This window comes from Apiospora phragmitis (genome assembly GCF_038363925.1).
Source record: "Apiospora phragmitis strain CBS 135458 chromosome Unknown utg000010l:1.0-9815664.0:1.0-9183399.0, whole genome shotgun sequence".
Taxonomy (NCBI): Eukaryota; Fungi; Ascomycota; class Sordariomycetes; order Amphisphaeriales; family Apiosporaceae; genus Apiospora; species Apiospora phragmitis.
In genome coordinates, this window is record NW_027117409.1 from 2,800,788 (window position 1) to 2,827,622 (window position 26,835).

At 54.7% G+C, this 26,835-nt stretch overlaps 13 protein-coding genes across 13 annotated transcripts; 3 read left to right on the forward strand and 10 right to left on the reverse strand.

The window, feature by feature from the left end:
• Positions 1 to 525: 525 nt before the first annotated feature.
• Positions 526 to 1,411, reverse strand: PG994_010631 (tyrosine phosphatase; the record flags this gene model as incomplete). The annotated part of the gene is made up of 2 exons (XM_066862040.1): positions 526 to 857; positions 910 to 1,411. 2 exons carry the CDS (start codon positions 1,409 to 1,411, stop codon positions 526 to 528), a joined length of 834 nt encoding a protein of 277 aa, XP_066711150.1.
• Positions 1,412 to 2,343: 932 nt separating this feature from the next.
• Positions 2,344 to 3,151, forward strand: PG994_010632 (amidohydrolase 3; the record flags this gene model as incomplete). Its single annotated transcript, XM_066862041.1, has 2 exons — positions 2,344 to 2,826; positions 2,897 to 3,151. The coding sequence occupies 2 exons, from the start codon at positions 2,344 to 2,346 to the stop codon at positions 3,149 to 3,151; spliced, it is 738 nt and encodes a 245-aa protein (XP_066711151.1).
• Positions 3,152 to 3,183: 32 nt separating this feature from the next.
• PG994_010633 (amidohydrolase) lies at positions 3,184 to 4,124 on the forward strand (the record flags this gene model as incomplete). The annotated part of the gene is made up of 2 exons (XM_066862042.1): positions 3,184 to 3,931; positions 3,961 to 4,124. The coding sequence occupies 2 exons, from the start codon at positions 3,184 to 3,186 to the stop codon at positions 4,122 to 4,124; spliced, it is 912 nt and encodes a 303-aa protein (XP_066711152.1).
• A 270-nt stretch (positions 4,125 to 4,394) lies between these two features.
• Positions 4,395 to 5,270, reverse strand: PG994_010634 (putative alanyl-tRNA synthetase; the record flags this gene model as incomplete). The annotated part of the gene is made up of 1 exon (XM_066862043.1): positions 4,395 to 5,270. The coding sequence occupies one exon, from the start codon at positions 5,268 to 5,270 to the stop codon at positions 4,395 to 4,397; it is 876 nt and encodes a 291-aa protein (XP_066711153.1).
• Positions 5,271 to 5,830: 560 nt separating this feature from the next.
• PG994_010635 (uncharacterized protein) lies at positions 5,831 to 7,298 on the reverse strand (the record flags this gene model as incomplete). The annotated part of the gene is made up of 5 exons (XM_066862044.1): positions 5,831 to 5,849; positions 5,910 to 6,470; positions 6,659 to 7,068; positions 7,159 to 7,226; positions 7,289 to 7,298. The coding sequence occupies 5 exons, from the start codon at positions 7,296 to 7,298 to the stop codon at positions 5,831 to 5,833; spliced, it is 1,068 nt and encodes a 355-aa protein (XP_066711154.1).
• A 1,405-nt stretch (positions 7,299 to 8,703) lies between these two features.
• Positions 8,704 to 10,606, reverse strand: PG994_010636 (uncharacterized protein; the record flags this gene model as incomplete). Its single annotated transcript, XM_066862045.1, has 3 exons — positions 8,704 to 9,532; positions 9,601 to 9,994; positions 10,066 to 10,606. 3 exons carry the CDS (start codon positions 10,604 to 10,606, stop codon positions 8,704 to 8,706), a joined length of 1,764 nt encoding a protein of 587 aa, XP_066711155.1.
• A 1,690-nt stretch (positions 10,607 to 12,296) lies between these two features.
• On the reverse strand, positions 12,297 to 13,624 carry PG994_010637 (px domain-containing protein; the record flags this gene model as incomplete). Its single annotated transcript, XM_066862046.1, has 2 exons — positions 12,297 to 13,486; positions 13,537 to 13,624. 2 exons carry the CDS (start codon positions 13,622 to 13,624, stop codon positions 12,297 to 12,299), a joined length of 1,278 nt encoding a protein of 425 aa, XP_066711156.1.
• Positions 13,625 to 14,379: 755 nt separating this feature from the next.
• Positions 14,380 to 16,352, reverse strand: PG994_010638 (elmo ced-12 family; the record flags this gene model as incomplete). Its single annotated transcript, XM_066862047.1, has 2 exons — positions 14,380 to 16,029; positions 16,230 to 16,352. The coding sequence occupies 2 exons, from the start codon at positions 16,350 to 16,352 to the stop codon at positions 14,380 to 14,382; spliced, it is 1,773 nt and encodes a 590-aa protein (XP_066711157.1).
• A 20-nt stretch (positions 16,353 to 16,372) lies between these two features.
• PG994_010639 (ELMO/CED-12 family protein) lies at positions 16,373 to 16,579 on the reverse strand (the record flags this gene model as incomplete). Its single annotated transcript, XM_066862048.1, has 1 exon — positions 16,373 to 16,579. One exon carries the CDS (start codon positions 16,577 to 16,579, stop codon positions 16,373 to 16,375), a length of 207 nt encoding a protein of 68 aa, XP_066711158.1.
• A 1,536-nt stretch (positions 16,580 to 18,115) lies between these two features.
• PG994_010640 (uncharacterized protein) lies at positions 18,116 to 18,487 on the reverse strand (the record flags this gene model as incomplete). Its single annotated transcript, XM_066862049.1, has 1 exon — positions 18,116 to 18,487. The coding sequence occupies one exon, from the start codon at positions 18,485 to 18,487 to the stop codon at positions 18,116 to 18,118; it is 372 nt and encodes a 123-aa protein (XP_066711159.1).
• A 2,136-nt stretch (positions 18,488 to 20,623) lies between these two features.
• Positions 20,624 to 21,274, forward strand: PG994_010641 (uncharacterized protein; the record flags this gene model as incomplete). Its single annotated transcript, XM_066862050.1, has 1 exon — positions 20,624 to 21,274. One exon carries the CDS (start codon positions 20,624 to 20,626, stop codon positions 21,272 to 21,274), a length of 651 nt encoding a protein of 216 aa, XP_066711160.1.
• A 551-nt stretch (positions 21,275 to 21,825) lies between these two features.
• On the reverse strand, positions 21,826 to 23,137 carry PG994_010642 (uncharacterized protein; the record flags this gene model as incomplete). The annotated part of the gene is made up of 2 exons (XM_066862051.1): positions 21,826 to 22,791; positions 22,910 to 23,137. 2 exons carry the CDS (start codon positions 23,135 to 23,137, stop codon positions 21,826 to 21,828), a joined length of 1,194 nt encoding a protein of 397 aa, XP_066711161.1.
• A 1,023-nt stretch (positions 23,138 to 24,160) lies between these two features.
• PG994_010643 (homeobox transcription factor) lies at positions 24,161 to 26,356 on the reverse strand (the record flags this gene model as incomplete). The annotated part of the gene is made up of 6 exons (XM_066862052.1): positions 24,161 to 24,507; positions 24,638 to 24,959; positions 25,016 to 25,334; positions 25,392 to 25,855; positions 25,937 to 26,048; positions 26,235 to 26,356. The coding sequence occupies 6 exons, from the start codon at positions 26,354 to 26,356 to the stop codon at positions 24,161 to 24,163; spliced, it is 1,686 nt and encodes a 561-aa protein (XP_066711162.1).
• Positions 26,357 to 26,835: the final 479 nt, after the last annotated feature.

Sequence of the window (26,835 nt, forward strand, 5' to 3'; positions counted from 1 at the left end):
ACGCAAGGGTCGGAGGGTGGAGATTGTTTACAGCCGCTATGTGGCTGGGCATGATGTCATGGCGGTAAGCCACATATTGCTTTTCATTAAGCCTGGAAGCTCTTATCATCTGGGCACAGCCAACACAACACAACAGATTTATAGTTTTGGCTCGCTCCGAGTGACGACAGCCTCGCAAGCTTAAAGGAGGTGTGCGTGCTTGTGTCACCTGTTTTGGATTATGTGGCTAGGTAAAAAAATAGAGTTGGCTTGGGGATTGGCTCCAGTGACGGCCCGTGAAACATATCAATGTTGCTAAACTTGGAGTTGGTCCGCATACATGCCTCAAGGTTCTCCCAGCTGTGTAGGGAGAGCATGATGTTGTTCCCAGGAAACGAAACCAACCAGGCCTATGGGCAAAGCCAATAATTCACACGATCCCAATACTCATAAGCTTCAACATCATTGCTATTGAACACACAAATACATTTTTGTTGCGCGACATTGCATGGTTGGTTGTCGTCTTACGGGACCATCGTCCAACCTTCAGGAGCTCGTCAGATTCCTCTTGATCGTAGCCACATCCTCTGCCGAAAAGCCAAGTTTCTCTGTCACAAACTTCTCGAAGCCGCCATATTCTCTCTGCACACCGTTGACGAACGCATTCCAGCTGGCCGCCGTCAGGCTGCAAAGGTTTAAGAATCCCGGTTGATCCTCGCTCTTAGCATGGGTTTCGGCCATGGCGAACGCAACGAGATGCTTCCGTACGGGCTCGGTGCCAATGCGAGAAAGCAAGTAGTCGAGAGTGATGGTGTCTGGTGACGCGCCAGCAAGGGCGAGGAGGAGCCCGGAAATCACACCTGTTCTGTCCCGTCCAGCTGTTCACAGCATAAGCACTGTCCTACGAATACTTATCAAGGTTTTTCTTACCGGTGCAGTGGTACATGAAAGGTTCCGAAGGCCTATCTCGGATGTGCTTCAGTATATCCTTCCAGACTGTAGAGTACACATCGATGAGCTCGAGATACATGTCCTCGTAACCCTTCTCGCCGACTCCTGAGACGAATTTGTCCAAGTCGGGCGTGGAGTCTGGCCGCGCATTCCGATGCCACGTGTTTTCAATGCCCTCGATCTCGGGGTCTGGACCCTTCTGTCGCTCCCCGAGTGAGCGCACATTAAAGACTCGCTTGATTCCCAGCTTGCCTGACATGACGGCCTTGCCGTTATCTATTAGCGCGGTGAGAGCACCGCTCCGGTATATGAAACCTGCCCGGACAGGGCTGTCCGGCACTAAACCCAGATCGCGAGTGTTGAAGGTTCCGTCGAGGAAGACAAACGGAGGATTGGTGATGATGGGGCCATACTGCTCTTTAGGGATCTCTTGGGAAGTGTCTGTTTCGGCAAGCTTGCGAAGTTCGGTTACGTTCGACATGGTGTACTAACGGTTTGTCGACTGTGTCTTATCAGCTTAATATATCATAATATTGTAAATAGGCAATCTTATAAGTCTCGTAAGTTGTATGGTGTTCGTATGGCTTTGTCGAACACATTATTGGGGCTTTCACTTAGTAACAAGAGCAAATAGGTGTTTATCGTTCGACATTACTCAACTTGGCCTACATACGAGCTGAGGACCCTTGCTTGCCATTAGGCGCCCTTATTTCGCTTGGTCGCATTACCCCGCCCCCGCAGTATATTTGAGAGAACTGGTAGATTCCAGTTATGTAGACAAACAGACACCTTGAAGCAACTACATTCATCAACATCAATCATTACCTACTTTAGGCAGGTGCAGCAGGAACGATGCGCCCCATAAGCAACGGCGATTGTGGCTATGAGAAGTTTGGGGAAAAGAAAAGAAAAAATCAAAGGAGGAAGCGGCCAGGCCTAGACAAGGATAGCCTGGGCCCAAAGTTAAGCTCATGGCGTACCTGACTAGAGCAGCCTACTCACTTTACGCACGATACAACTACGGAATAGTATGTGTAATATAGTAGAGCTTCTACTACTGTTAGGTACGCGAGAGTTGACATGCGTTGATACATGTATGTGTCACCGTGTGTACATACATAATGCAACATATATAATGGAGGTCAGTCAGTGCACATCTCATGCAGATAAACCCCGAGTGAATGTTAACAATTCAGATGGGCAACCAAATCTGCAAGTTCCAGTGGGTCCTGCCGAATTCGGATGCATGCTTCTTGCTTGTTGGTTGGCGCTTGCCCGCATCGAATCGACATCACAACACAGAACAACTTACACTTACACTCCTTGACAATCACCAAGACTGGTAGACTTTTTTCAAGACAGCCTTGTCGCCTCTGTTTAGTGCATTCCGTCCTTGAGAGGTGAGGCATCAGGATGGGCTGGTTTGGATCGCCTCGCCCCGAGGCGGGAAGCCCTTTCTGGCTGTATACTTCGGCCGCGGTAGTAGGCATTGCTGGCTATGTCGGGTACCGTCAAGGCGTCGCAGACCACTTCTTCTCCGAGACGCACTGCTACCAGTCCGTCAGAACCCACTCTGCAACCGAGCCATATGTTGACTGCTTCACGGTATCACCCTCTGGCACCTTCTCCAAGGTCTTCCAGTCGGAACCGAACTCCGCGCTGGCCAAGTCTGCCCAGCTGGGTCACGTCATTCCAGGGCTGTGGGACGGTCATGGACACCTCCTCCAGTACGGCGAGTTCCTGAACTCGGTTGATCTTTTCGGCTCTTCCTCCTTCGACCAAGTCAGGAGTCGTGTCAAAGACTACCTTGCCGAGAACCCTGGCTCGGGCTCTGCGCAGGAATGGATCCGCGGCGTTGGTTGGGACCAGATGGCGCTCGGCCACATGCCCACAGCTGTGAGTAGTGGCCGCAGCTGGGCCACCTGGCTACAATGATGATGAACCTACCTGCTGACCGTTCCTCTAGGCAGATCTTTTGGAGGACAGCGCACTGAAGGATCTATATATCATGCTTGACAGAGTTGACGTGCATTGCATCTGGGTCTCTCAGGCAGTGCTGGATCTTCTTCCCGAGTCGCTGCCCGACGTTCCAGGTGGGGAGATTGTGAGAGACCCGGGTATGGGCGTTTTCTGCGACAATGCCATGGATGTGGTCATGGACATTTGGCCCAAGCCAGACAGCAAGAAAAAAACAGAGGTTTGTCAAGAGCGCCATGTCTAAGCTCAATGAATTCGGTTTGGTCGGCATGCATGATGCCGGCGTCACGCCCCGGGAACCTGAAGCTTTTCCGAGATCTCGCAGGAACGGATGACTGGTCAGTTCGAGTCTACGCCATGATTGAATGCGATGAGCGGAACACATTCTGTGGCGAAGCAGTGGAACAATTCGTTCATGCGGATGGGTTTCTTAGTATAAGGAGCGTCAAGTTGTTTGCCGACGGTGCTCTTGGGAGCTGGGGAAGCGCCATGCTCGAGCCCTACAGCGACCGGCCCGACACTACTGGATCCCTCCTTATCAACGCCACCGAGTTGACCAGAGTCGCCTCGGCTTGGGCAAAAGAAGGTTACCAGGTCAACATACACGCTATTGGAGACCTCGCCAACCGAAACGCTGTAGACTCCATGACCGCTGCTCTGGAGCTCGTATGTCCTGATCAGTCCTTGTCGGAATGTCAGTCACAGAGACGTTTTCGAATCGAGCATTCTCAGATTATCCACCCAGATGATCAACGCCGAATGCATTCCATCGGTATCATACCCTCGATCCAGCCCACGCATGCGACGTCGGACATGGCGTATGCCGAGAAGCGACTGGGCAAGGAAAGGACAGACCATGAAGCATATCGAATGCGGTCCTTGTTAGGTATCCGGCCAGTGCTGGGTAGCGATTTCCCCGTGGAGCCGTCAGATCCTTTCCAGGGCATCTATGCTGCAGTGACTCGAAGGAACCCACATACCGGGCGCGGCACGGATGACTCCCGGAAGGCTGGCAGAAACAGGAGTCATTGAACCTCGACCAGGCTGTCCGAGGATTTAGCGAGGGCCCAGCTTTTGCTGGATTTATGGAAGGCAAAGCTGGAGCGATTAGAAAAGGGGCCTTTGCCGATTGGGTCGTGCTTGACACGCCTGTGGAAGAGATCGACATCGAAGACTTCCGGTCTCTTAGAGTGAAAGGAAACTTGGGTTGGTGGTAGAAGAGTGTACAAGAGAAACTGAAGGGGAGTACACTGTGGCATCCTGTCTTTTGAAAGACGATGGGTTCGACAAGGCACAATAAAGTCATGGTCATTGAGAATCCTAGAATAACGATGCAGAACTAGAATAGAATGGTCAGCTGCATGTACAGTAAACTTGATGAAGGGCCACAAATATTTGCACTCGGTCTATTCATCTATTTTTAGAAGTGTATCCTTCGTCCACCGGGGACCACGGTTTCATGAAGAAAGGGGGGCTTCCCAATGTTATCACGGTAGCACGTAGCTTACCCTCGAATTCCCCTTTGCGCGGCTGATCTTCCTCACGTTGGTCTGGCCGCACAGCCTGGTGCTGTCGACGTGGGTGCCGCCGCACGGGTAGACCTCGGCGCCGACGATGTCGACGACGCGGAACTTCTCGTCGTCGGCCATGCCCATGGCGCGGCGGTCGGGGATGAGCCGCTCGAGCCCGCGGGTCCGGAAGTCGGCCTCGTCCCACCAGCCGATCTCGACGGGCAGGTCCGCGGCCACGCACTCGTCGACGCGCCGCTGGATCGCCTCCTTCCACTGGCCGTCGATCAGGCCCGCGAACTCGCACGCCGCCGCCGCGGGGAAGTGCGACGCCTTCAGCTCGTCGAAGCCGGCTACCTCGTGCTCCAGCAGGCGGCGCACGGCGGCGCCTAGGACGTGGCCGGCCGTGTGGTAGCGCGAGTACAGGAGGCGCTTTTCGGCGTCGATGGTTTGGGTCACTGTCTCGCCTGGCTGGAAGAAGGTGGTGGTGGGTTTGGTGTTGTTGGCGCCGTTTTCGTTGCCGGGGAGGAGGAACTGGCCAAAGTGCAGGACCTCCCCCTCGCTCGCGGCGCTCATACGCACCGCGGACACGGAAAAGCGCACGCCGCTGCCGCTACCGCTCTCCATGGACCCGACGTCGCTGGGCTGGCCGCCGCCCTGCGGGTGGAAGATGGTCTGTTCCGTCACGACGACGTGGTGGCGTTCGCCTGCCTCGGCGTCTCCTTCCAGGACGGCGCCCTTGAAGAGCGCCTTGTTGGACTCCTCGAGCGAGGCGTAGGACCGCACGGCCGTGACGGCGGTCTGCAGGGTGTGGAGGTGGGCATTGCGCTGGAAGGCGAGGTATGTGCGCTGCATCGTCACGTATGTATGTGAGGTAGAGAACGAATCGATCAAGTGTTTTATATGGGGGGTGGCTGAGATGTATTGGGCTTCCCCCTTCCCCACTTCTTCTTCTTCTTCTTTTTTCTCTGTATTCTAGGCTTTTGTGACTTTTCCGTGTAGATGACTAAATTCAAGCGAAGAAGAAGAAATCAATGATTCACCGTTGGCAATCCAACGTGTAGTGGTGGTGGTGATTCTACTCGTGACTGCTTATTTCTATCGACTTAAACTACTGAAGCACGAAACACGTTCTGACTAGCCCTAAATGGCAGGTGCGAATGACATTGCAGGAAGGGCGCAAAGGCGCTACTTGTAGAGATTCGACGAGGTGCAACCCATTCTCACCTATATCGGACCAATCTCAAGTTTCGAAAAGCTCTACACTCTACATAGTATTCCATTCCATGCATTCCAAATCATACCAAGAATCCTCTCTCCTTTCTTGGGAAAGGTATGTAGAGGCACCATCAACCCAGATGCCCAATCTAACTGTCTCGCCATTGTAGTAGTCTATTGTGATAATTTTCGAGCCACTAAACAGGCTCAGGGGATCTAGAAGCATTTCAGTACGACCTCTAACGATGTGACGAAGGACCAGCCGTTATCACTGACCGCACCCTCCCAAATGTGTCAAAAGGAACCACCTGGGCCCGGATGAAGGAGTCTCGATAGTGCGGATTCAGGCCCCCCACGCGCCGACATCTGTCCTCCACTTCCGGCGCGCTGCCGCACTTCGTGGTCGTGGTCATATCGCTGTATTTGCTATCCGCCCGGCTGGCCCGCCGTTCGCCCAGCCGCCACCCCAGCGGCGAGGCGGGGCACAGGGCGGGATCGTACGTGCGGTCGCCGTCGCCGTCGGCGTGGTGGTGGTGGTGGTCGCACGCGAGCGAGCTGCGGAGCGTGCGCTCGATCCGGATGTCCCTCGTCACCATGATGCCCTTGCTGGAGGCGCCCAGGGAAGCAGACGAAGGAGAAGAGGAAGGCGGCGGCGACGACGACAAATACGACCCCGCGATGGGGATGGCGGCGCAGACCGTCGCGCCGTTCACCTCAAGCACGGCGAGCATGACGATCGTCGGCGCGTTCCAGGTCGGGTCGAACGTGGGGTAGGCTCCTGATTTGGCCCACATGAGTTGGACGTGGACGAGCCGCCAGATCGCCATGGAGTTGACACTAAGTCAGGGGCAGGAGGAGAACACGAAGATTAGCCAACCAGCCAACAACATACGACCCAACTAGCATGAACCGCCCTGTGGGACGACCCGCCATCAATTTGCAACGCGGGGAAGAATGGGAAAGGGAGAGAAGAATACGGAGTAATAATAGAATTAAAAAAAAGGTCACGACCTGGTGTTACTCACAATCCACCCATGATCAGCATCGCTGTCAGGCTTAACCTCGAGCGGAAATCGACTCCCTTACGGAAGTACAGCGGAAGGGCGACAAGCAAGACGACGATGTTCAACATGACGTTGGTGCCAAAGACCGTGATAAAGGTGTGGTAGAGGCCCTCGACGGTCGAAGCCCCAAATCCGTAGCAGCTGGCCCGCCCCGGCGGCCGAGACGTGTCCCAGAGGGCCACGGGCGGGAAGCAGGGGAACCAGGCCATGAACGAGATGACGAACCCGTAGAGCAGGGTGAAGACGATGAGGCCCTGGCACATCCTCATCATCTTGGGCCGGTCCGGGAACATGCGGAGGTATTGGAACAGCAGGGCGAATTTGACACGGATACCGGACAGGACGAATGTGCCCATGCCGACGTAGTGTAGCTTTTTGTTCGTCACGTCCACTCGTTAGCATCTTCCAAGGGGGGGGCCATGTATGAAATTGGTATTGGCATGCAAGTGGGCTATTCTTACAAGCAGGAAACTGGCCAGCTCCATGGAGGAAATTTCGACAACGTGCTGACCCATGCCGTGATCCGTAGCTGTGGGCAAGTAAGTTATTAGCAAGTTTTCTATGTCTGCGGCCTTCCTCACTGCAACGTACATATGCACATTATGGTCGAGCCGGCGATACAACAGATCTAGTTCAGGTGGTGGGACCTGGATGTCAGCTGGGCTCCGTTCCCTTCACCTCTCTGCAAAGTTGATGTCGGAAGCCTGGCTGGACGTACTAAGACGGCGAGGACGAGATAGTCATCCCACCACCAGGATCGTACAATCTTCGCACGCGAATATAACCTGGCTCCCGCGCATGCAAAAGTCAATGCCTTGGAGAGGAAAAGCGAAATCAGCATCTGTTGTGTCACTACGCCTGGACCCCCCCCCCATAGTGGCGGGGGGCGGGTTATTAGGATTGTCGGGTCGTACCTGAACGCTAACGGTGATGCCAATGATATTGGATCTCCGGTTCCACGACGGCTGCGGTTCGTCGAGGTTGTTGTAGGCACCGGCCAGGCTGGCTTTCACCAATTCCGCTGAGCCGGACATGGTCTCTTTCGGGGCTTTTCTTTTTCTGCTGAAACCGGCAGCGGTGGGGTCTAGCAGGAGTCTTGGCCTATTTGGTTCCGAGGCCATATAGAAACGCACGATCAGATAAAAGAAGACGCAGACAACGAACACGAAGAAGGACAAGTGTATATGGAAATAATAAGATAAGGCTCAAGACATCTTTCATTCATCAGGGAAGAGGTGTATGTTTCGTTTGATCGCGATCGCAATAGGCATCTACAGTATCTGCCTCGATGATGCGTCTACATACCTGCTAAGTGCGTGCGCCCTCGAGAGTTGCGTCTGATATCCATGACTCGCACTCCCAGCCATCACGATGGCAACTAGGCGGGATAGTCACCACTCAGCGCGAACACCAACAGGGCTGCTCGCACCGAGAGATCGCATCCCACAAACCCGGCTGGCGATATCGTCTTCGATCCTCCGGGGATTCGATCTGCCACCGGGCTCAATGATCGCGAACATCATCGTAGTATCTATTGGCCTGACCACTGGATCGTTCTGGACCTACAGCTGGAGGACACCAAGCCAGGAGATGTCCGTGTGTGGGTGAAACCACGGCGAGTCGGCACATGTCCAACTAGAGTTCATGCTAGGTTACAGATAGAATCGCACAACGTGTCGTTCTGATAGAACTACCGAGAGTATTGACTAGCTACAGGTCTGCATCCCAGGAGAGAACGAGTCGTGGTTAGCATCCCTTCAGGCCTTTTTATTCGTTGTTGGGTCGCTTCAGGTGAATGATCAAGCCACCGCAGTACTGGTGCGGGGGCTATGCACAAGAGTGAGAGAGCTTCATGCCTGCTATAGTAGATAACATGTAACTATTAGTAACAAGCCCCTCCTCACCCCTCCTTACTTCGGACGAAATAGGAACGGGAAGGAGAGTTTGAATCTTGCAAAGCATGTAGCGCCAGCCAGCCAGCAACCTAAATCTACCCGCGCGCCGGCCTAATGCACCCGTCTCAACTGCACGCGGAACCCCCGCAGATCCAAGCCCCTCGCCGCCCCGTCCTCGCCCACGCTCGCCACGACATCGTCGAGCGTGTTGAACTTGTAGATGACCCGGTCGAGCTCGGCCCAGACGTAGCCGCTGTCGAGCTCGGCGTTCTGCTGCGGCGTGCCCGTGTCCCAGTGCGCCCGCCAGGACACCAACTGCTGGGGGCCGCCGCCGCTGGACCCGGCCTTCAGCCCTCTCGGGTACAGCCGGCACGGCGTGTCGACGCCCTCGACGAAGCGGCCGTCCATGTTGGCGTAGTTGGCGTAGTTCGCGTTGACGTCGACGCCGCGCACGACCCAATCCGTGACCCGGAGGCCGGGCCCGGTCTCGTCGACCGCGAGCGTCATGGTCGAGTTAGTCGCCGGGTCCGCGTACGTGCCGGCCATGGTGGCACGCGCCTCGGCCTTGCCGGCCTTCTCGAGGGCCGGCAGCAGGTGCCGGACCGCGTCGGAGCACAGCCGGAAGACGGCGGCCGAGCCGGCCTCGAAGCCGGCCGTCAGGATGCTGGCGACCATGCCGTAGTCGGGCACGAGGCAGAAGGTGGCGTCGTAGCCCCATATGTCGCCCGTCTTGGTGTAGATCTCGACGAGCCGCCCGTCGGCCGTGACGTTGTCGGCGCGGAAGATCTCCCAGGGCTCGCCCAGCAGCAGGCCGGCCGACGAGGTCGCGATCTGGGGCTTCATCCATTTCCGCGTCTGCGACGGCGTGAGCAGTTTGTTGAACAGGATGGCGGTGCCCAGGGTCAGGAAGTCGTTAGTACTGGTGTAGAACCCACCGGCCCTGTTCGACTTCTCGTTCAGTCCTGGAGTAGAATTAGGGGCAACCACTTGTGTGCAGGGCAAACTCACGAGCTAAACCAGGGTCCAAAATCGTAGTCCCACCAGTTCATTTCAGGGGTTGTGTCTGGGATGAAGCCCCTTTTCGTGTCGCTCGGTGGTCGGCTGGGGAAGGTGGATGTCAAGCCAAGAGGGTCCAGAATGGTGTCTTGGATGTAGTCGTCGAACGACTTTCCGGATACAGCCTCTATGACAAGGGAAAGAATGCCTATACCCACGTTTGAATACACGACCGACGTGAATGGGCCATACACAGAATGGTGTTTGCCAAAATCGCGATAGAGCTCAGAAGTAGTACATGGCGGAAGAAGGAGAGTACCACCACAATCAGGCCCCGGATCGCCAGGTAGGGCAGGCCGCCCGAGTTCTGTCCAATTCCCGGGGGAGTTGGCCAACTCGAGGGCCACTTGGGGCAAGTTAGCCATTTGCTTTCTTTGTATGTTTCGCGGAAGGTGAGAAGGGAACATGGATGCCCACAGTCAGAACCAAGACCAGACTGATGCGATGCTATAGATCCAAGCGTTATTTCGTCCCAGTCCGGTGTCGTGATTTCGTTGACTGGCTCCCCTGGCTCACGCCTCAGGTTCCGTAGCTGGGGCAAGTACTTGGTCACGGGGTCGTCCATGCGGACTCCATCCAAGAGCATGACACCGAGCACAGTATAGAGCTTGGATATACTGGCGATCCTATACACGGTGTCGGCATCCACCTTATGGGTGTCCGAGGTATTGAAGTGCGGAGGAGTGTAATGAAAGCTGAAGAAGGGTTCATCTTCCTGTATTGATTTGACGGCAACCGAAACCGCCGAGGCATTGTAGCCCGCGGTGAGGGCGTTCAGACTACCCTCGAAAGACTTGACAGCAGCTTGCACGTCCGGGTCTGCCGATGGTCTGACTGGAGCAGGAAGCACCGGGCCCAAAGGCGGACAGGGGCCAAGGGATACAGCCAAGGCTACACCGCTCAAGGTCGTCCAAGTGAACGCTGCAGCGGCCGCGAGACGACGCTTTGAAAGACGCATTTTACCAGATAAGGAAGGGCTGGAAGATGTATTCTTGCTGCCGAGAGAGAACATGACAAGAAACACTTGCAACGGCATATCTTCCTGTAGTATTTATATACAAGAAAGTCCATCGGGTTTAGAGGGCTTCCCTGTCCAGTAAGGGTGTTTTCCTTAGCGAGTGGTTACCTATGCCTTGCATGATGGTACGGCGATGCGATTGGCACAAGACGCAACTATCGTCAACATGATGGGTTGTATGTTACACGGATGAGGCTAGAGGGCGGAGATCGACTTCCTGTTGTGGCAAGGATGATAGCAAGACAAACTGCCGGGAATGCCAGATACGACGTCGACCAATCCCCTGTTGACGTGCGGAATCGTACAACCTTGGAGACTTATGCCCGGATTGGCACGACGACTTTGGAGATCGGGGCAGGCAAGCGTGTTGAAGGATGGGCCCCCGTGACTTTCCTCTTTGGCTGATTACCATAGAATCAACCGGTGAGAGTGAGATGGGTTTGATTCGATTTCAAGCAGACTGTGCTTGACAGAGCTCTTCATACATCTGGGCATACGCTTGCATGTACATGTACAGTATGTTGTACGAATCGGTAGGTTACAGATCTCGCTTCGCTGCAGTGTAACCACATCAGCCCACGACCTGGAATATATTAACCTTGAGTCGCCTATTTTCAAAGAGGCATGCATAGTCGTACCAGAAGCCCACGAACGATGCATCTTGTAAATGTCGCTACTCTTGGGGCTGCCAAGTAAGAAGGACACAAGGAAGGGACGAGACATTTCCAGTCTTGTCATCGAAGCATATCAAACCTACGTTCTGATCCTGCATGTGTATGCATATCTCCCTGCAGCGTGGCTAGCCCTGTGGTACAACAAACAAAAGCAAACAGCGTTATACCCATGGACCACCGAAGAGGCGACGCCACTGTCGAATAGAAGCCTGTTTCGCGCGCCAACACCGAACAAAGGGCTGAACCAACTTTTTTCTTTTCCCGTCTTCCCCTCAAGCCACTGACTGGGCCATGCGGTTTGGTGCCTTTGCCGAAGACTATAGAGAAATGAGGGGTTATGTAGCAAACAGCCGGGAAGCACCATTGGGGGAAGGAGGGAAACTCGATGCCCACAGAGTTTCCAGGCCGGCCTGGGCATTTGAAGCATAGCCGTCCTTAACCACCCCTCCCTCCGACCCCCAGCCGCCTCTTTTGGAGACCGGTCTGCTGCTGCCTCTATGAGGACTGTGGTTGGAAATAGCCAGCTTTGTGCTTTGGACATAGGTGATAAGCTTTACCACCGGACACAGACGTGTTCACGGCCACCAACAAGGGATTCCTGGGTGAGGAGACCCAGTGTCTAGTGGGAGGAACCTGGGGCAGTATATGGATAGAAATATATAGACATATGTGTTACACTCAAAAGATCACCAACTCATATAACACGAAGGCGTGTGTAGCCAACTCATTGCTAACTGATTGGCACCATGAATCGATGCCCCAGGCTCGGGGCTTCCATACTCATGCGCAAAAGGGGGTATCCGAAACTTCGTAGGTAATCGCGCTCAACGCTCAAAAGCCACGCAATGAACGATACCAAACCAGACCCTGAAATAAATAAAAAACTTTCTCCTCATGCCCCATTTCATATCCTCTCGTCAACGTCTCTCCTCGCACTCTCAGCTCGCCTCCGGCCTTTAGACTTCGGAGTACAACTTCATCATGCCCGACCGCATCTTCTGCCGCGACTCGGCATCCATCTTCCGCTGGTTCTCGAGGTCCACGATGCGGGCCTGCTGCTTCGCAATACGCTCTTCGAGTTTCTTGCCCGCCTGGCGCGAGGCGTCGCGGCCCCGTTCGAGCCCCTTGGCGCGGGCCTCGAACTTCTGGAGCGCAAGCCGGACCTCGGCCCGGACCTCGTCGCTGAGGCTCTTCTGGCCTTTCAGGAGCCCCATGACGGTGTCCGTGACATTGAGAGCGCCGGCGTGGGAGCCGGGGGTCGTGGCGCTCTCCTGCGATGAAGAGGGCGTCGCCGTGGCAGGGCGCGTGAAAGACCCGTCTTCGTCCGTTCGCTGTCTCTTAGCCGTCGACTGGATTTCGGGCTCCGCAAACAACACGCGGCGGATCGGCTTGTCCGTGAGCGAGGGCGTGGCCAAGCCAGTAGCCGTGTCTGTGAGCGTCCTCGAAACCGCCGGGGTTGCAAAGGCATCGATCTTTCGGCCAGGGCCATCCGTGCCGCGCGTCGTCGTGCTATCGGTGATGAAAGCGGCCTGTCTCTCTTCATCCGACGACCAGCCGCCGAACTCGTCGTCGTCGGACTCGTCCGCGGGCCTCTTACGCTTCGCACTAGCCCGAGTCGGTTGGGTTGGACCCCTGGCAGCGGCAGCAGTGCTCGGCGCAGCTTGGGAGAGCTCATCCTCGCTCGAGTCTTCCAGCTCGCTGTCGGTTTCCACCTCCTGCGCGGCCGTGCCATCGCTTTTATCGCTGGCGCGCATCGTCGCACTGCTGGAACTGGGGGCCACGCTACTGCTGACGCCCGCAACGGGGACGCCCACCTGCCTTCCCAATCCCGCCACGGAGGCGATGGGGGTGGAGCCTACTCTCCTCTCGGACTGTGCCCGCGGTGTCACGGCAGCACTTAGCGTGGTCTGCTTCATACGCTTGCTGGGGGTTTGAGTGGCCGACGGCTCGGTGTCAGAGTTGTTAAACAAGGCGCCCTCTTCGCGGAGTCTTGCATCCTCGGCAAACAAGAAGAAGCCACAATGCTCGGGGGCGCCCGGGGTGCCCTTGGATCGATCCTTTTGACAAGTGTAGAACCAGCGGCCTTCGTTCTTTGTCTTGCGCCGGACCTGGAACTGAACAGCTGGCAGTCTCGGCTGACAGTTGCCTTAAATTCATGAGTTTCGTGTCAAAGGCAAAACTTGGCCGTCAACTTACAGTGCCATTGACCCTTGGTAAAGTAACCGTTGGTAGGTTGTTTGGTGGGCGTGGCGCTGGTGCCGAACGTCATGGTAGGAGGACCCATCTTGTTATTTGAATGAATACAGGTTCAGAAGTATAAAGTCTGAACCATCAGTCGGCCACCAGAGAATTACCAGGCCATGAGAGTAGCATCAATTAATTGTTTGTTTGTCAGGAGTTCCTTTGTTGGCACAAGATCGGGTCGGGTACGGGGAGATTGGCGAAGGAATATCGAGAAGACAGAGAAGGGGGGGTGAGAGTTCAGCCGTTTGTCTCAGCGGCTAACTATGGAGCTCAGCCGTTAAAAGTGGGAGGTTGGGTTGGCTAGGAGAAACAAGCAAACAAGCGCTGAAACCAGGGAGGACGACAATCTGGATCTGGTGGGGGTGGGGGGAGTTCTGGTCTTACAGTATTGCACCTATTTTCAAGTGGTTATGGGACTCTCGGAATCTTGTAAGGGTCGTCTCTCTATTGATTCATCTTCTGTACTGTACGCTTTGCGCGCAAAAAAAAGGGCGACAACAACAACACAACCCAATAGATCAGATCATACATACAAACAGGACGTTTCTTGAGTACTGAGGCTCAACGGGGGAAAACAGGGATCCTCCAACAGCAGCCTCCTCGTGTCCTGACTTTCATCATGTCGGGGGGTATATCCTTTAACGCAAGTGCAAACCAACAAAATTTACCCCGTCCTATCTTCATGTTCTTCTCATGCATTATTTTGTAAGCAAGCTCCTTCCAGGGCGAGCGCTTGCTCCGAGCCAAATGCCTCCAAGACAGATGCTTCCAAGGCAGACGATCACGCGAAACACCCTAGATCTCGTAATAATAATCGTCGTCCAAACCCTGCCGGCTGGGTACCACTCCCGCCCCAGGAGGCGGCCCGCCATATGCCGCTTCCATCCCCACGTTGAGCAGCCGGATCTTGAGGCTGTACTCTCCCACCAGCGTCACCAGTTTCGTCGTGTCTGCCGTCAGAGGCGCTTGGTCCAAGAGCATCAACATCCCATCCAGCCATTCCGACGCCAGGCTGTTGTTGAGCGGGTACAGCGTCAGCAACGGTTGCTCCTTTCCGTCTCCACTCGGCCGCAGCGCTTCTTCGGCACTGGTAAAGCCAAACATGGTAATCTTCGTGCTCGTCTTTGCGCCACTCGCAGCGCCTATGCTGCCGGTCGATGTCTTGGGCCCGGGCGTGTCGGTGGTTTGCGTATTATTGCTCTTTTCGTCGTCGTTGATCACCGAAACGTTCGACACCACCGAGCTGATCTTGCTCAGGTCGATCTTCTCCGTCAGGGCCTCGAGAATAGGATCTTGCTCCGCCCGTAATGCGAAGTCGGCATAGTGTAGGTATCGACGGTTGTGCGAGAGCTTGGCATAGCGCCATGGCGCTGAATGAGCTGCACGCCCGGCTTGGAAGTTGGCTCCCTGGCTCTCCTTGCGTGGTGCCGGCTTCGAAAACCAGGATCCTTGTAGAAGGCACCTTACGCGCTGCTCTTTGACGAAAGAGAGGGATTCGTTCCTTAAATCATCGCGAACCTGGTACAGGTGTTGGCCCCAGTTCTCCTCAAATGACATTTCTAGGAGATCCATCTGTAATTCTCGTAGTCTGGCCAAGTCATATTCGAGGAGATCCTCCTCCACATCAACCACGTCCTTTGACCTCCCCGAGCTGCCCACCACTTGATCCATTAGTATGCGCACAAGTTCGACGATCTTTTCGAAATCGCCTTGTCCAGCGCCCGTGGCTTTCCACAGCCAGAAGAAGGCTTGCAGTCCAGCTGTGTGAAGCCTAGACCATTGCAAGAGTAGCGGGCGGAAGAGTTTGTCTTGGTGTCTGGTATCAGACAGTTGATAGCCCCTCAAGTCCTCTATATCTGTCTTGTTGCAGTCAAATTGATCGTACAAAGTCTGTGTGACGGATAGACTTGCTCGCGCCACTGGGCATCGCTCGGGAAGCGGTCGAGTTGACTGCTCTAGTAGCAACTTCTGAAAGCCGTCTTCGTTCTTCCGGACATAGTCTGTCAGGTCCATCATTCCCAGGAACCCTGCTCCTTCAAACTCTGCTACTGGGCTTTCGGTCTCGAAACCCAGTCGTCGCCACTTCTCCGGATTGTGTTTTCTACTCCCCTTCTTGTTGTTGGGCTCGGGTGCATCATCTCCATTCACTACTCCATTGAAGTGGTCGCGGCTCGGCGCGCTGGCCAGGTGCAATCCTTTCAGAGCTCTTCTGTGTTCTGGCCGCTCCAAGTCGACCCGCACCTCCTTCCACTTCCGCAGGAGGAGCTTGGTCAAGGACTGAAATTCCAGCAAGGGGTGAGCCAAGTCTTGTAGTGCCGAGCTTTGCATGAGATTGTAGACAGCTTTGATCAAGCCCAAATCCTGTAGCCGCTTGATAAACTTGGGCCACTCCTCCGATACGCTCTTGCCGCTACCGTTGCCGTTGCCGTTGCCGTTTGTACTCGGCTCCGAGGAAACGGCGTCCCCTGATAAGCGAGTTGATTAGCATTAGCGCGTTGGCGCACAAGGCATGATCGGCCGAATTGAGTTGCTGTATGACCAGGTCGAAGAATTGTGGATAAACGGCGACGGCTGGCTTAAGCGCACGAAACCCGAAGGTACCAGGGGCGCGGCTCAGACCCCGAAGGGGCCTGCGAATGGCTCACGAGGGCGACGAGGATGGACATGGCGCCTCGCAGGATGTTCACCAGCGGGTTCATGACGATCAGCTCGACGATGCGCTCGACCAGCTCGCCGGCCGTCGGGCTCTCAAAGATATCCCAGCCCATGTCGACCTCCAACAACCGACTCAAACTCTGCAGCGATAGGCCAACGTATTTCCGCCCGTGCCCATGATCAACCGTCGCAGTATTATCAGGCCGCCCGAGGATATAAAAACGTCGGCGAACGAGGGGTCGTTGATGGAAAACTGCAGCTTGAAAACGGCCATCTTGCGCGCGGCGTCCTCGTCGCTTGCCAGGCGCGAGAGGAGCGCGGGTATATCTGCCTGATCCATTTTGTGCCGCTGTGTTTTCTTCTTCTTCTTCTTTAAGCTCCCGTTCTTGGTAGTCGCTGTATTGTCGGAGCTACTCGTCAATTTTGGAATGTACGCTTAGGTAGGCTGTGTGATCGTACAAAGGGGGGCTAGCGGATGATGGGCTTCGCAGAGTAGGTCAAGCAAGGGCGTCGTCGTCGTCGCGCGCGGTCGACTCTTAAACCAGCGCTTCACCAAGTGTGCGACTTTTCATGCCCCGGAGATGTTGTGTATGGGCAGACCTCAAGGCGAACAGGGAAGTGTCTACGGGCAGGAAACAGTGTCGCGGTGCCGGCCAACACGACCTCAATTTACATTAGTAGGCTGAAAGTAGGCCGCTTAGATAAAAAGCGGCCCTGGTATTTATCGATGGGCGGTTAGGTGGTGTCAGGTAGGCTTGTTCTGGGTCCTTAACCGGCAGCAGGTACTGAATCCATTTGATGCACTAAGATCCGTCCGAGCTCACTACTTATTCCAGGTACCCATGCCTCAGCTCGTACTTCACTGGCCGATGCATATGAAACATCTGAGTGCATGTAACACAACACATCACTGCTGCCAATGGGGTGTTGTGTGAAGAGAAACATCAATGTCAAATCAGTCCATCAATGAAATGGTGTCAATATAAGCTGTAAACGTATGTTGATGGACCGGCCCCATTGCTCCGAATCCATTTGATGTTCAGCACATGCAGCATCAGCATAGGGGGCCGAGGGGGCTCCCATGTTGAAAAGAGGGACGGGACGGCTCTGACCGCTACGGTATATCTGATTGCTACGGAGTAGTCTGGTGAACAATGCGAATATTCTTTTGACGCCTAACAAGAACTGTCGTGCTAATGGGAAACTATAGGACCTAAGATATTATTACATATAGACTCTAGCGGCACTAAGGGAAGAGAGTTTGCTCAACAGATCTTTTTACATATGAGATTCCGAAAGTTTGGTCAGATGTGTATGATGATATGTGGCCATTTACTGACCCGTACCTTATCCTTCTATCTGCTAGGAGTAGATCCGCCATCATGACAACCACCTTCTGCGCCAAATTTCTATAGCTACTATAAGTACAGGACAATCATTGTAGATCCAGGCGAGACCGTGGGGCCCATGCCCGTTCAATCTAGATAGTTAATCTATGAAGTTTAGATGGCCGGACCATGCCAAGTACCTGGACAGGGGTTCAGATCCTATGCAGATACCCCTGGGCGGCCAGGCGGTGGTAGTGCCTCTGGGCCGAACGAAAGCGGCAGAAGCTATAAGAGCACCCCGTGTAAGCTGGATGAGACATGCCGTGATGGCCGCGGCCACGGATCGATTTTGCTTACCTCTTCCAATTTCTGTACCAAGTAATCACCGTTCTTGTCGAACATGATTATAGGCGTTTTCAGGTCACAGAACTCACGAATGCTGCCAAGGTTTGTCCCGCAAATCAGCATACCGTACACGTAGATGATACCACAACACCTCGACAATGTCGATCCCGAACGGGTTATGCCAGGTAGGTTAAAAATTGAACTCACAACTGGCGGCACATGCCGCAGGGGCTAGCCGGAGGCGCGATGTCGGTAGCGACGGCGACGGCCCTGAACCCCTTGTGGCCCTCGGTAACAGCTTTACCAAAGGCCACACGCTCGGCGCAGGTGCCTACGGGGTATGCAGCATTCTCGACATTGGCGCCGCTGATGAAAACCCCGTCGGCGGCCAGGACGGTCGAGCCAACGCGAAACTGGCTGTAGGGGCAGTAGGCCGTGGCCTTGGCCGCGACACTGCCCTTGTGCAGCTGCTCAAATTCGGCTTTGCTGAGCCGGTACGTCGAACATGTTATTTCGACGTCGGCCGGGTTGGCGCTCGACAACTTTTGGTATCGGTCGGGGTATGAAGCAGACATGGTGGAAGGTGAAGGTTCCAAACAAACAGCCGCACGGCATGAGAAGCAGATATGTAATGGCTTATCACGCGCACAATCCCGGATGCGGGCAGGGAGCGATTGGAATGCCCGAATGCCTTAACTCGCTGGCTCGCGAGCTCGGCCCTCTCGTTTGGACGGGTCGGACACCACCGACCCCCCACAACCACACTTTATTACTATCATCAACTATTACCTATCATCACCATTTCCTTTTGTCTGCCATAGTAGGACGATACACACCATCCACCACCCAGGCCTATGCATTGGAAGCGACCAGATGGACACGAACATGCTGTTTGGTTTACATCTATTTTTCCCGTCAGACACGACCATTCCAAGGGGCAGAGGACGCTAGGTAAAGTAGACGAAGTAAGTTTTGAGGCGCTCGGAAACCGTCGGGATATACCAATAATCGGTTGCTTTCACGACCAAATCCCATCAGCAGCCATATCCAAGTCAGTGATGCGAATAGGGAAGCAATGTAAAACAATAGTCTCAAGATACCCATGATAGTGATTGGGTCTCGCCAACAACTGGTTTCTAGTGCCAGCTCTGGATGCACATTGATATCAGGCTGCTGGAGACACTTTGGGCGGCTTGAAGGTGGAAATTGACCTTGCGCCGCGGGTCGAATAGCTTGTAAACTCGACGTTGATCGAGGGCTAACCTGTAGGCCGTCGTGCCTTTGGGGGGAGTTACCTTGGCCAAGCTTATCCAAAAGCAGCCATGGCCATATGCTACCTTTTCGAATGGTCCAGAAAGAGGCTTCTTGCTGATATTTCACAATTCCAATCACTCACGCAACACGGACGCCATACAAAATGTAGCCTCCGGCAGCCCCGTATTGCCAATGGTCTGGGTACTCTGTTCCGAGTGGAAATGCGTACTGGGATACGAAGACTGTTATCAGAGCATTCGCGTCAATTGAGGCTTTGCCGGTGGCCGGTGGCCGGTGGCCGGTGTCGGGTGTCGTATGATGATAGGTGGCAGACATATGCGCACAGCCGTGACAACCTCGTCGATCGAAGCCGGGGTGCCTTCCCCGAACAAAAGGTCGACGGAACAAATGCATTGTTCCTAGATCGTCAGGGGACGGTGCTGGCAGCGGCCGCCATTTCTAAACAGATCTGCACGCTTGGAACCAGCACAGCCTACCGCATAGCGGATAATGGCTTGCCCGACTGGTTGCTGGCCAGGTGTCTTTGCAAAAAGATCGTCGAATGAGTAGCGGGATGCCTAGCCGGACAGACAGCTGGGCTACTGCTTGGGGTACCTGCTTTTCCCATGCCGATCCTGCAGGAGGGTGATATGACATGTTGACATCTGTCACGGGTTCCCGGGATTCGCTGCGCAGAGCGGGGTGCCGTCGCACAAGCCTAACGGGCAACCCCCACCATGACACGACTGCAGACTGGAGTCTCTCTGGGTACTTACTCACGATGCCTCGAATTGGAACTCAACGCCAGCCTTGGGCCTTCACGAACACGAAGGTTCAGAATCATGCCAAGTCCTTGTCCTAATCCGCTCTTTTGCTTGATTCTTCCGCCGAGTTTATCATAATGTTCTCTGCTACTTGACTGGGGAAGAGCAGGATGTAAGTATAGTCGAGCACAGGTGTAGAGGGGTCGACTGAGTCGAAAACGGGACACTTTTATCTCGAAACCGATCGCCGTTGAGATGCAACCGAGGGCCTGTCACCTGTTACGCTGGGCTCTGAAGCACAATCGATTTGGTTCGACGTTAAATATGGGTAAGATTTTCAGTAGTCGAAAACCCTGGAACTGGGAACGAACAAGGAACAGGTAGAAAACAGGAATCCCGGAGTGCACCGTGACGTCACACTAGCTGGGCCGTTGCCCCTCGACGACGCGTCCGGGCCATGGAGGAGTTTGCCCAATGATTTCTCTTCTCCTACGATAACTAGAGACAAGCAATTGCTGTTTTTCTCTTTGTTTCTTTCTTAGTCCACCTGTATACTATTGATAAACGCGACTCCTCGACGGGAGACTGACGACGAAAAACACAAAAGAACACAACCACCATCATCACCACCGCTCCAAAGTACCGCACTCACGGAGCATATAAGTCTTGAACGGACCAACTGATACGCCCACCATGCCCGAGCACCCTTTTCTCCCCGAGGACTTCCCCATCGACGAAGACCATGAGTTCAAGCCGACCGAGTTCTACTTCCTCAAGGGCGCCGTCCACTTCAAGAAGACGGCGCAGATCCTGGATATGACGCACAAGGTCAAGAAGTCGCGGTGGCGCGACTTCTCGCAGTCCTTCCTGCGCGACGTCGACAACGCCGCCAAGAAGGCCGAGGAGGACGAGGAGAAGCCCAAGTACGAGATCACGTCGTGCGGCGAGATGATGCGCACCATCAAGACCATGGTCGACGGCCAGAAGGGCGAGAAGATCTGCGAGCTCAGTATGACCTTTGTCTCGTTCGACAGCTCCATGGTCCGCTTCGCCGACAAGGAGCACAGCCGCCACCCGCTCGAGATCTGCCCCGTCGAGGCCGGCTCCGAGAACAAGCACGAGTGCTTCGTCCGCCACTCCATCCCCTACTTCTGGGACATGTCCAGCCAGTTTGGCGTCCTCTACAAGTGCCTCAACCAGAAGCGCGTCAAGATCGGCATGGTCTGCGCCTTCGGCTTCGGCAAGGACGCCGTCCTCGCCCTCGAGGGCGACCAGCTCGACGACGTCTGCGCCATCAGCACCTGCGTCATCCTGCTAAACGGTCGGGATGCCATGGACCATTAAACGATGTCCGGGGGAAAAAGGGACGGCGGGCAGCGAGTGAGCGTGTTTCCCAAAATTGCGCTCGCATACGCTTATGAATGTCGGATGACCTACAAAGGGCAAGCGGACGGCGTTTTGAATTATTTGTGCTTGATGTACTATGATGTAATGCTATCTATGATCCTTAATTTATATTCAGTTCGAAATCTGAACAAAGATGCTCTCCCGTGCATAATAACAATTACCCGTGGTCCAATTTGTGTGTTGAATAGGTAGTCTTGAGTAGACCAGCTCTAATTACAGCATGAGCAACAAAACAATGTCTATATCTATCTGCTAACTTGGAAACCATAAAATGCCCATTGAAGCCCAGAACCTAAGTATACCATGTATCGCAATCCCGTCTAGGGGTATCTCATCATCAGCTCAAAAACTCGACATCTATTTCCCTTGCGGTAGTAATTTCCTCTTTCTTGACAATTTCTCATCTCCGAACAAAACTTGCATTCCATCTGGCGTTTCCTCTCACCCAAACAGCACACACATATTCCCCTTTCTTCCTCCTTTTTCGATCACCATCCCCAGAACTCGAAGATGGCCTCCAAGGCCTCGTTGGGGTGCGTGAAGGGGAAGTTGTGGCCGCCGGGCACGATGCGCCAGAAGACGTGGTCCTCGCCGCCGACGAGCGGCAGGGCGTCCTCGCGGTAGTCGTCCTTCTGGATGAGCTCGTCGTGGCGGGCCAGGGATGAGGGCCGTGGTCTTGGGGGGCGCACGCGCGCCAGCTTGCGCCAGTACGCCTGCTCGGCCATGAGGGGCCCCACACGCACCGTCGACATGAAGGCCGGCACGAAGCCCTCGTGCGCCCGCAGCATCCAGTGCACGTAGGCCGCGATCCGGGCCTCGAACGGGTGCACGCTATCGACAGTGTCCTCGTTGGGGTCGCCGGCGACCTCCTGGGTGGCGGTGTCTGTGAGCGACTCTGCGGGCTTGTTGTCGTGGTGGGCGGCAGCGGCAGCAGCGGCATCCATGGACATCTTGCGCTTCTTGGCCACCGAGTGGCCGATCGGGGTGCGCAGGCGGCGCTTGGTCAGCCGCTCGAGGATGGCCTCGGGGACGATGCCCGACGTGAAGACGAGGCGGCTCAGGCGGCCGAAGTTCTCGGAGCGGATGACGCCCGTGGGCGCGAGCAGCACGAGCGAGGCGACCATGTGGGGGAAGGTGGCGGCGAAGTTGAGGGCGATGCCGCCGCCCAGCGAGTAGCCGACGAGGTGCATGGCGTCGTTGCCTGTCCAGGCGAGCGGGCTCGAGGCAAGGACCAGCAGGATCTGGGACACGAAGAGGCGCGTGTCGAAGGGGAGGTCGCCGACGCCGTCGGTGAAGCCGCGGCCGAACAGGTCGAACAGCATGACGCGGCAGCCCTTGGCGGCGATGCCGTTGGCAATATCGGAGAGCGTCATGCACGACGTGCTGATGCCGTGGATGAAGAGCACCTTGCGGCCATCTTCGGGTCCGAACTCGTAGACCCTGATATTGCCATACTTTGGGGGCGAGGAAGTTAGCAAGAAGACGGATGTTCTTTGTTTGCAATTTGCTACATTTTCTCTCTTTTCTCTCTCTTTCCTTCCTTCTCTTCCCTCACCTCGCCTTAACACTTACCGGAGTTTCTACATCGCGGGCACCGGGGAAATGATCAGGCTGATACGGTAAATCCTTAATCTCATCCTTGGTCAGGTAAGGCAGCGACGTAGTGAGTGGGCCTGGGAGGATCTGCTTCCGGTGCGGGTACAGCGAGTAACGGAATAGAGAAAGACATGCCACGGTGGTCACAATCGTTGTTGCGACGATGGCTGTGGTGCTACTCTCCGACGTGTGAAAAATGTCCATCTCACTCGCGATCTAATACGTTTGTCTGGTGGAAGTCGTGGTAGTGTCACGACGAGTGGGAGAAGTACCCTCCCCAACTTCCAAAGCTACGTGTAGCTACAGTTTTTGTACTTAGTCAGCGAAGATGTCAACCAAGAAAAGGATAAAACCCCGAGTGAGCAAGAAAGCGGAGGAAAAAAGGATTAAAAGAAAGAGAAATCGAATCTGCTGTGCTATCTATGACTTCCGCAAACTAACCACCCGTTCCGAGTTGACAGTAACACCAAGTAGAGCAGAGGAAGAGGGTGGTGTGTCAGCTGCAGCGAAGAAGCGCACGCAGCGTTGCAGCATGGATCGGACCTATGTAAGGTTAGCATGTGGTCGGGCCCCGTTACCCACGTGGGCTGCTACTATTGCACTTATTATTAAGTCAAATAATGTTATATCAAATTCATTTGCACTCTCAAGTTGTACGCCCCAAACTTAATGCTACAAATGACAACACAGAAAGTCATAATACATGGCTGCCATATTGCTCACAGAACCAGAGATTATTATTTGGGTCCTATGATATCATCATAGGCATCTTCAGTTCATTATGGACGTGCCTCGAAAAACAGGGGGCAATAATCCGTCTTCGACCTTCCGAATACTTCGAATAACAGCAACACCCATCCAACATCATGCGATGCCTGCACTCCAACCACTTTTTGCTCGGCTTTCTCTTTCTCTCGTTCAATCACTAGAACCCTCGGCATATATATGAATATATACACTCCCAACGTCCAATAATAGATTCTCGCGGGAGCTGTGGCTCATCCTGTTACGACAAGGTGGTCGAGGCCAGCTTACAAAAATACCCCATTATATTCCTACAGCGCCCAAAAAAAGAACACGCTTTTACAGAATGACCGCCATGGAACCGACCGGAACTCCAGCTTCGTGAGCGCCTTGCTCAAGGGTCGGGGTCAGAACCGCCAACCAACATTTTCCTTACAATCCTCCGTATGTTTTTGACTTTCTTTTGTTTCGGTTACTCTTCCGTCACCGCCAGGCCCCTTGGCTTAGTGACAAAAGCCCCGCGACGCAGTCCATATCAGGCCTCTTACTGGGGCTGACTTGGCCTCGCATCATGAACCGGTCCACCTCCTCATCTCCCTTGGGACCCTTGCCAGATTTCTCCAAAGGCAATTTCTTTTGGCCGTTTTCATCCTCGAAGATCGACACAGTTGTCTCCAGTCCCGCCTTACCACCTCGTAGACGAGGCACGGGAGCCGTATTAGCCCGGTTGCCCAACAAGGACCGCTTATTGGCTGCATTAGGACCTTGGTCTCCCAGTACACGTCCAGCACGTCGGGCATTCCCGATCACCGCCTGGACCGTAGTCTGCTCTTTGGTTGGAGTCGCGGATGGTAAGGGTGGCGCCGGCGGTTAGGGTTTCCATCATAATCGGGACTCCAGTTCTCCTTGTCCGAGTCTCCCCAGGAGACAATACGACAGCCAAGCCCGATTTTCCAGCACTCTTTTTCTCGACCTCAACATCCTCCGTCGCAGCTCTTTCCGGCTTGTCCAGGGAATCTGTCGGTGGCTGCTGTGTGGCTTGGGTAGGAGGCAAGCTTTGAATGCGTGAGATGTTACTGCTAGAACGGCTTAGTTTGGGCTTCTTGGACAATGAGCTGCGGCGGCTCGGTGGTGCGTTGCGTTTGCCTGAGTTGGGTTGCGCGGAGCCATTAGCTGCCTGTGCGACGGCGTTGAGAAGGCTGCTGAGGCCGCTCGACGTTTGACTGCTAGAGCGCAGGAGCGAAATTGCCGCAACGGCTGAGCCAGAAGACTCATTCTCTGCCTGCTGGGTCAACTCATCCGCGTCTCGGCATCACAGCAGGACTCCCAAGCATGAACATCGCGTGAGCGGCCGTGGGCTAGCTGAACCGGTAAGCTGGCAGTCAGCGTCGAAATGGGAGGCAACGTGATGCCTGACAGGGCACTCCGGCTACGCTGCAAGATGCGGGGTGCGCGGACAGGAGGCAGAGTTGTCGTGTCGTGAGGCACCTGAGATTGTGCTGGCCTTGGCGGAGAAGGTTGGGATGATACCAGCTCTGCTTTGCCCTCGAGCGACAAGGAGAGGCGGAACTGAGACGAGGATGACGAAGGTGGAGGCAGGATGGAAACTGGAGAGTTATCCACCGCGGATCCGGCAGATGGCGGGAAGGAATCGAGCCTAATAGTACATGTTAGTCAAGCCTTGCCACGGGAGAAATTATGACAGGGTGCCTACCTGAACGACTCATCGCCCGGTCGATCAAGCGTCGAGGGAGACGAGAAAGAGGCGCCTGCGTTCCATCTGTTTGATAAATACCCAACAGAATTCGGCAGGGACTGTGAGAACTTTTGAGCACTCTCATTCGCATTAACGGCGAAGATAGAGTTTGAAGGTGAAACGCCTGACTCCGAGGCCCTTCTTTCTGTATTTGACTGCTCCGTTGCGCCAGGGTTGGCAGCCGAGGGAGATAGTCGGAAAGAATGCATAGTGCCTACGCTCGCAGGGCTCGGAGCCCGGTGTTCCAACTCAGCCGGACGCGTATCCAAGCTGTCGTCGGCTATACTGGGAGCGTCTCCGAAAGACAGCGAATCGTTTGCCAGGCCATGGATCGGTCCTCCATACCGCAGTGCCGCAATTTCTTGTGGCGACAGCGGACGCGATTTCCGCCTGTCGTTCTGACGGCGGTTCTGGAACCAGATCTAAAACAACGAGGACAAGTCAGATAAGTCGAGAAAGGAAAACCAGCGTTTCCCCATGGAGCTGTACAGTCCTAGACTAACCTGCACTTCTTTCTCATTAAGCGTGACGCGATTGACGATATCCAGACGCGCTGCCTTATCGGGCTTCGGGTTCGTGCTGTACGCGTTCTCGAGAATGGTTTTGTCTTGGGCACTGCATATAGGAGCAGACAAGGTATTAGTCACGACCTAAGCCACACGAGCCATTCTCCGCCTCCAACCTGGGTAGGTACATACGTGGTCCTCTTCCGCTTTCCCTTGGGATGCCTCTCATTTTCAGGGCGCGGTACCGGGTAGCCCGACTCCCATGTGAAATGACGTCTCGAAAGACAGGGCAGACGATTCCGGGTCGCTCATGCTGCTTTGAAAGCTCGTGTCTTGGCTCGCCCGGCGATCCTCGATTCTGTCGTGGACGCTGGTGGTGGGGGACGGGCCCGGAGAGTGTTGGTGAAGGGAGGACATGGTGTAGGAAGAAGGATGGCGTGGGCTGACGATAGCTAGTCGGGTCTATGGGGTGCATAGTCCAATGGGCAGAAGGTGTGGCGTGTAGGACGTGTCGTGTCGAGTCGTGTCGTAGGTACGCCAGTCCGTATATAAGACGAATGACAGGCAAACGAAGGTAAGATGCTCTCGGCTTTGTGCCCGCAGTCGTACAGAATCAATCAATTGAGAAGTCCTCTCGTTGTGGCGTCGAGAGCAGGGGAGAGCAAGAGAGGAAGAAGACGAGAGTGTTTGAGGGTGAGGAATGTAAACGCAGATGGGCCTGGGTGAGGGTATTAACTGAATATAGCACGCTAGCTCCTCGTGAAGCGTAACGTATCGACTGAACTTTACTTTCAAATACGTATCGCGACTCCCCTCGAACTTCGAAATTGGGATACCCGACCTTGAGCAGAGCAGATGCGTGCAGCAGCACCAATAGCGATTCGATCCGGCCAGTC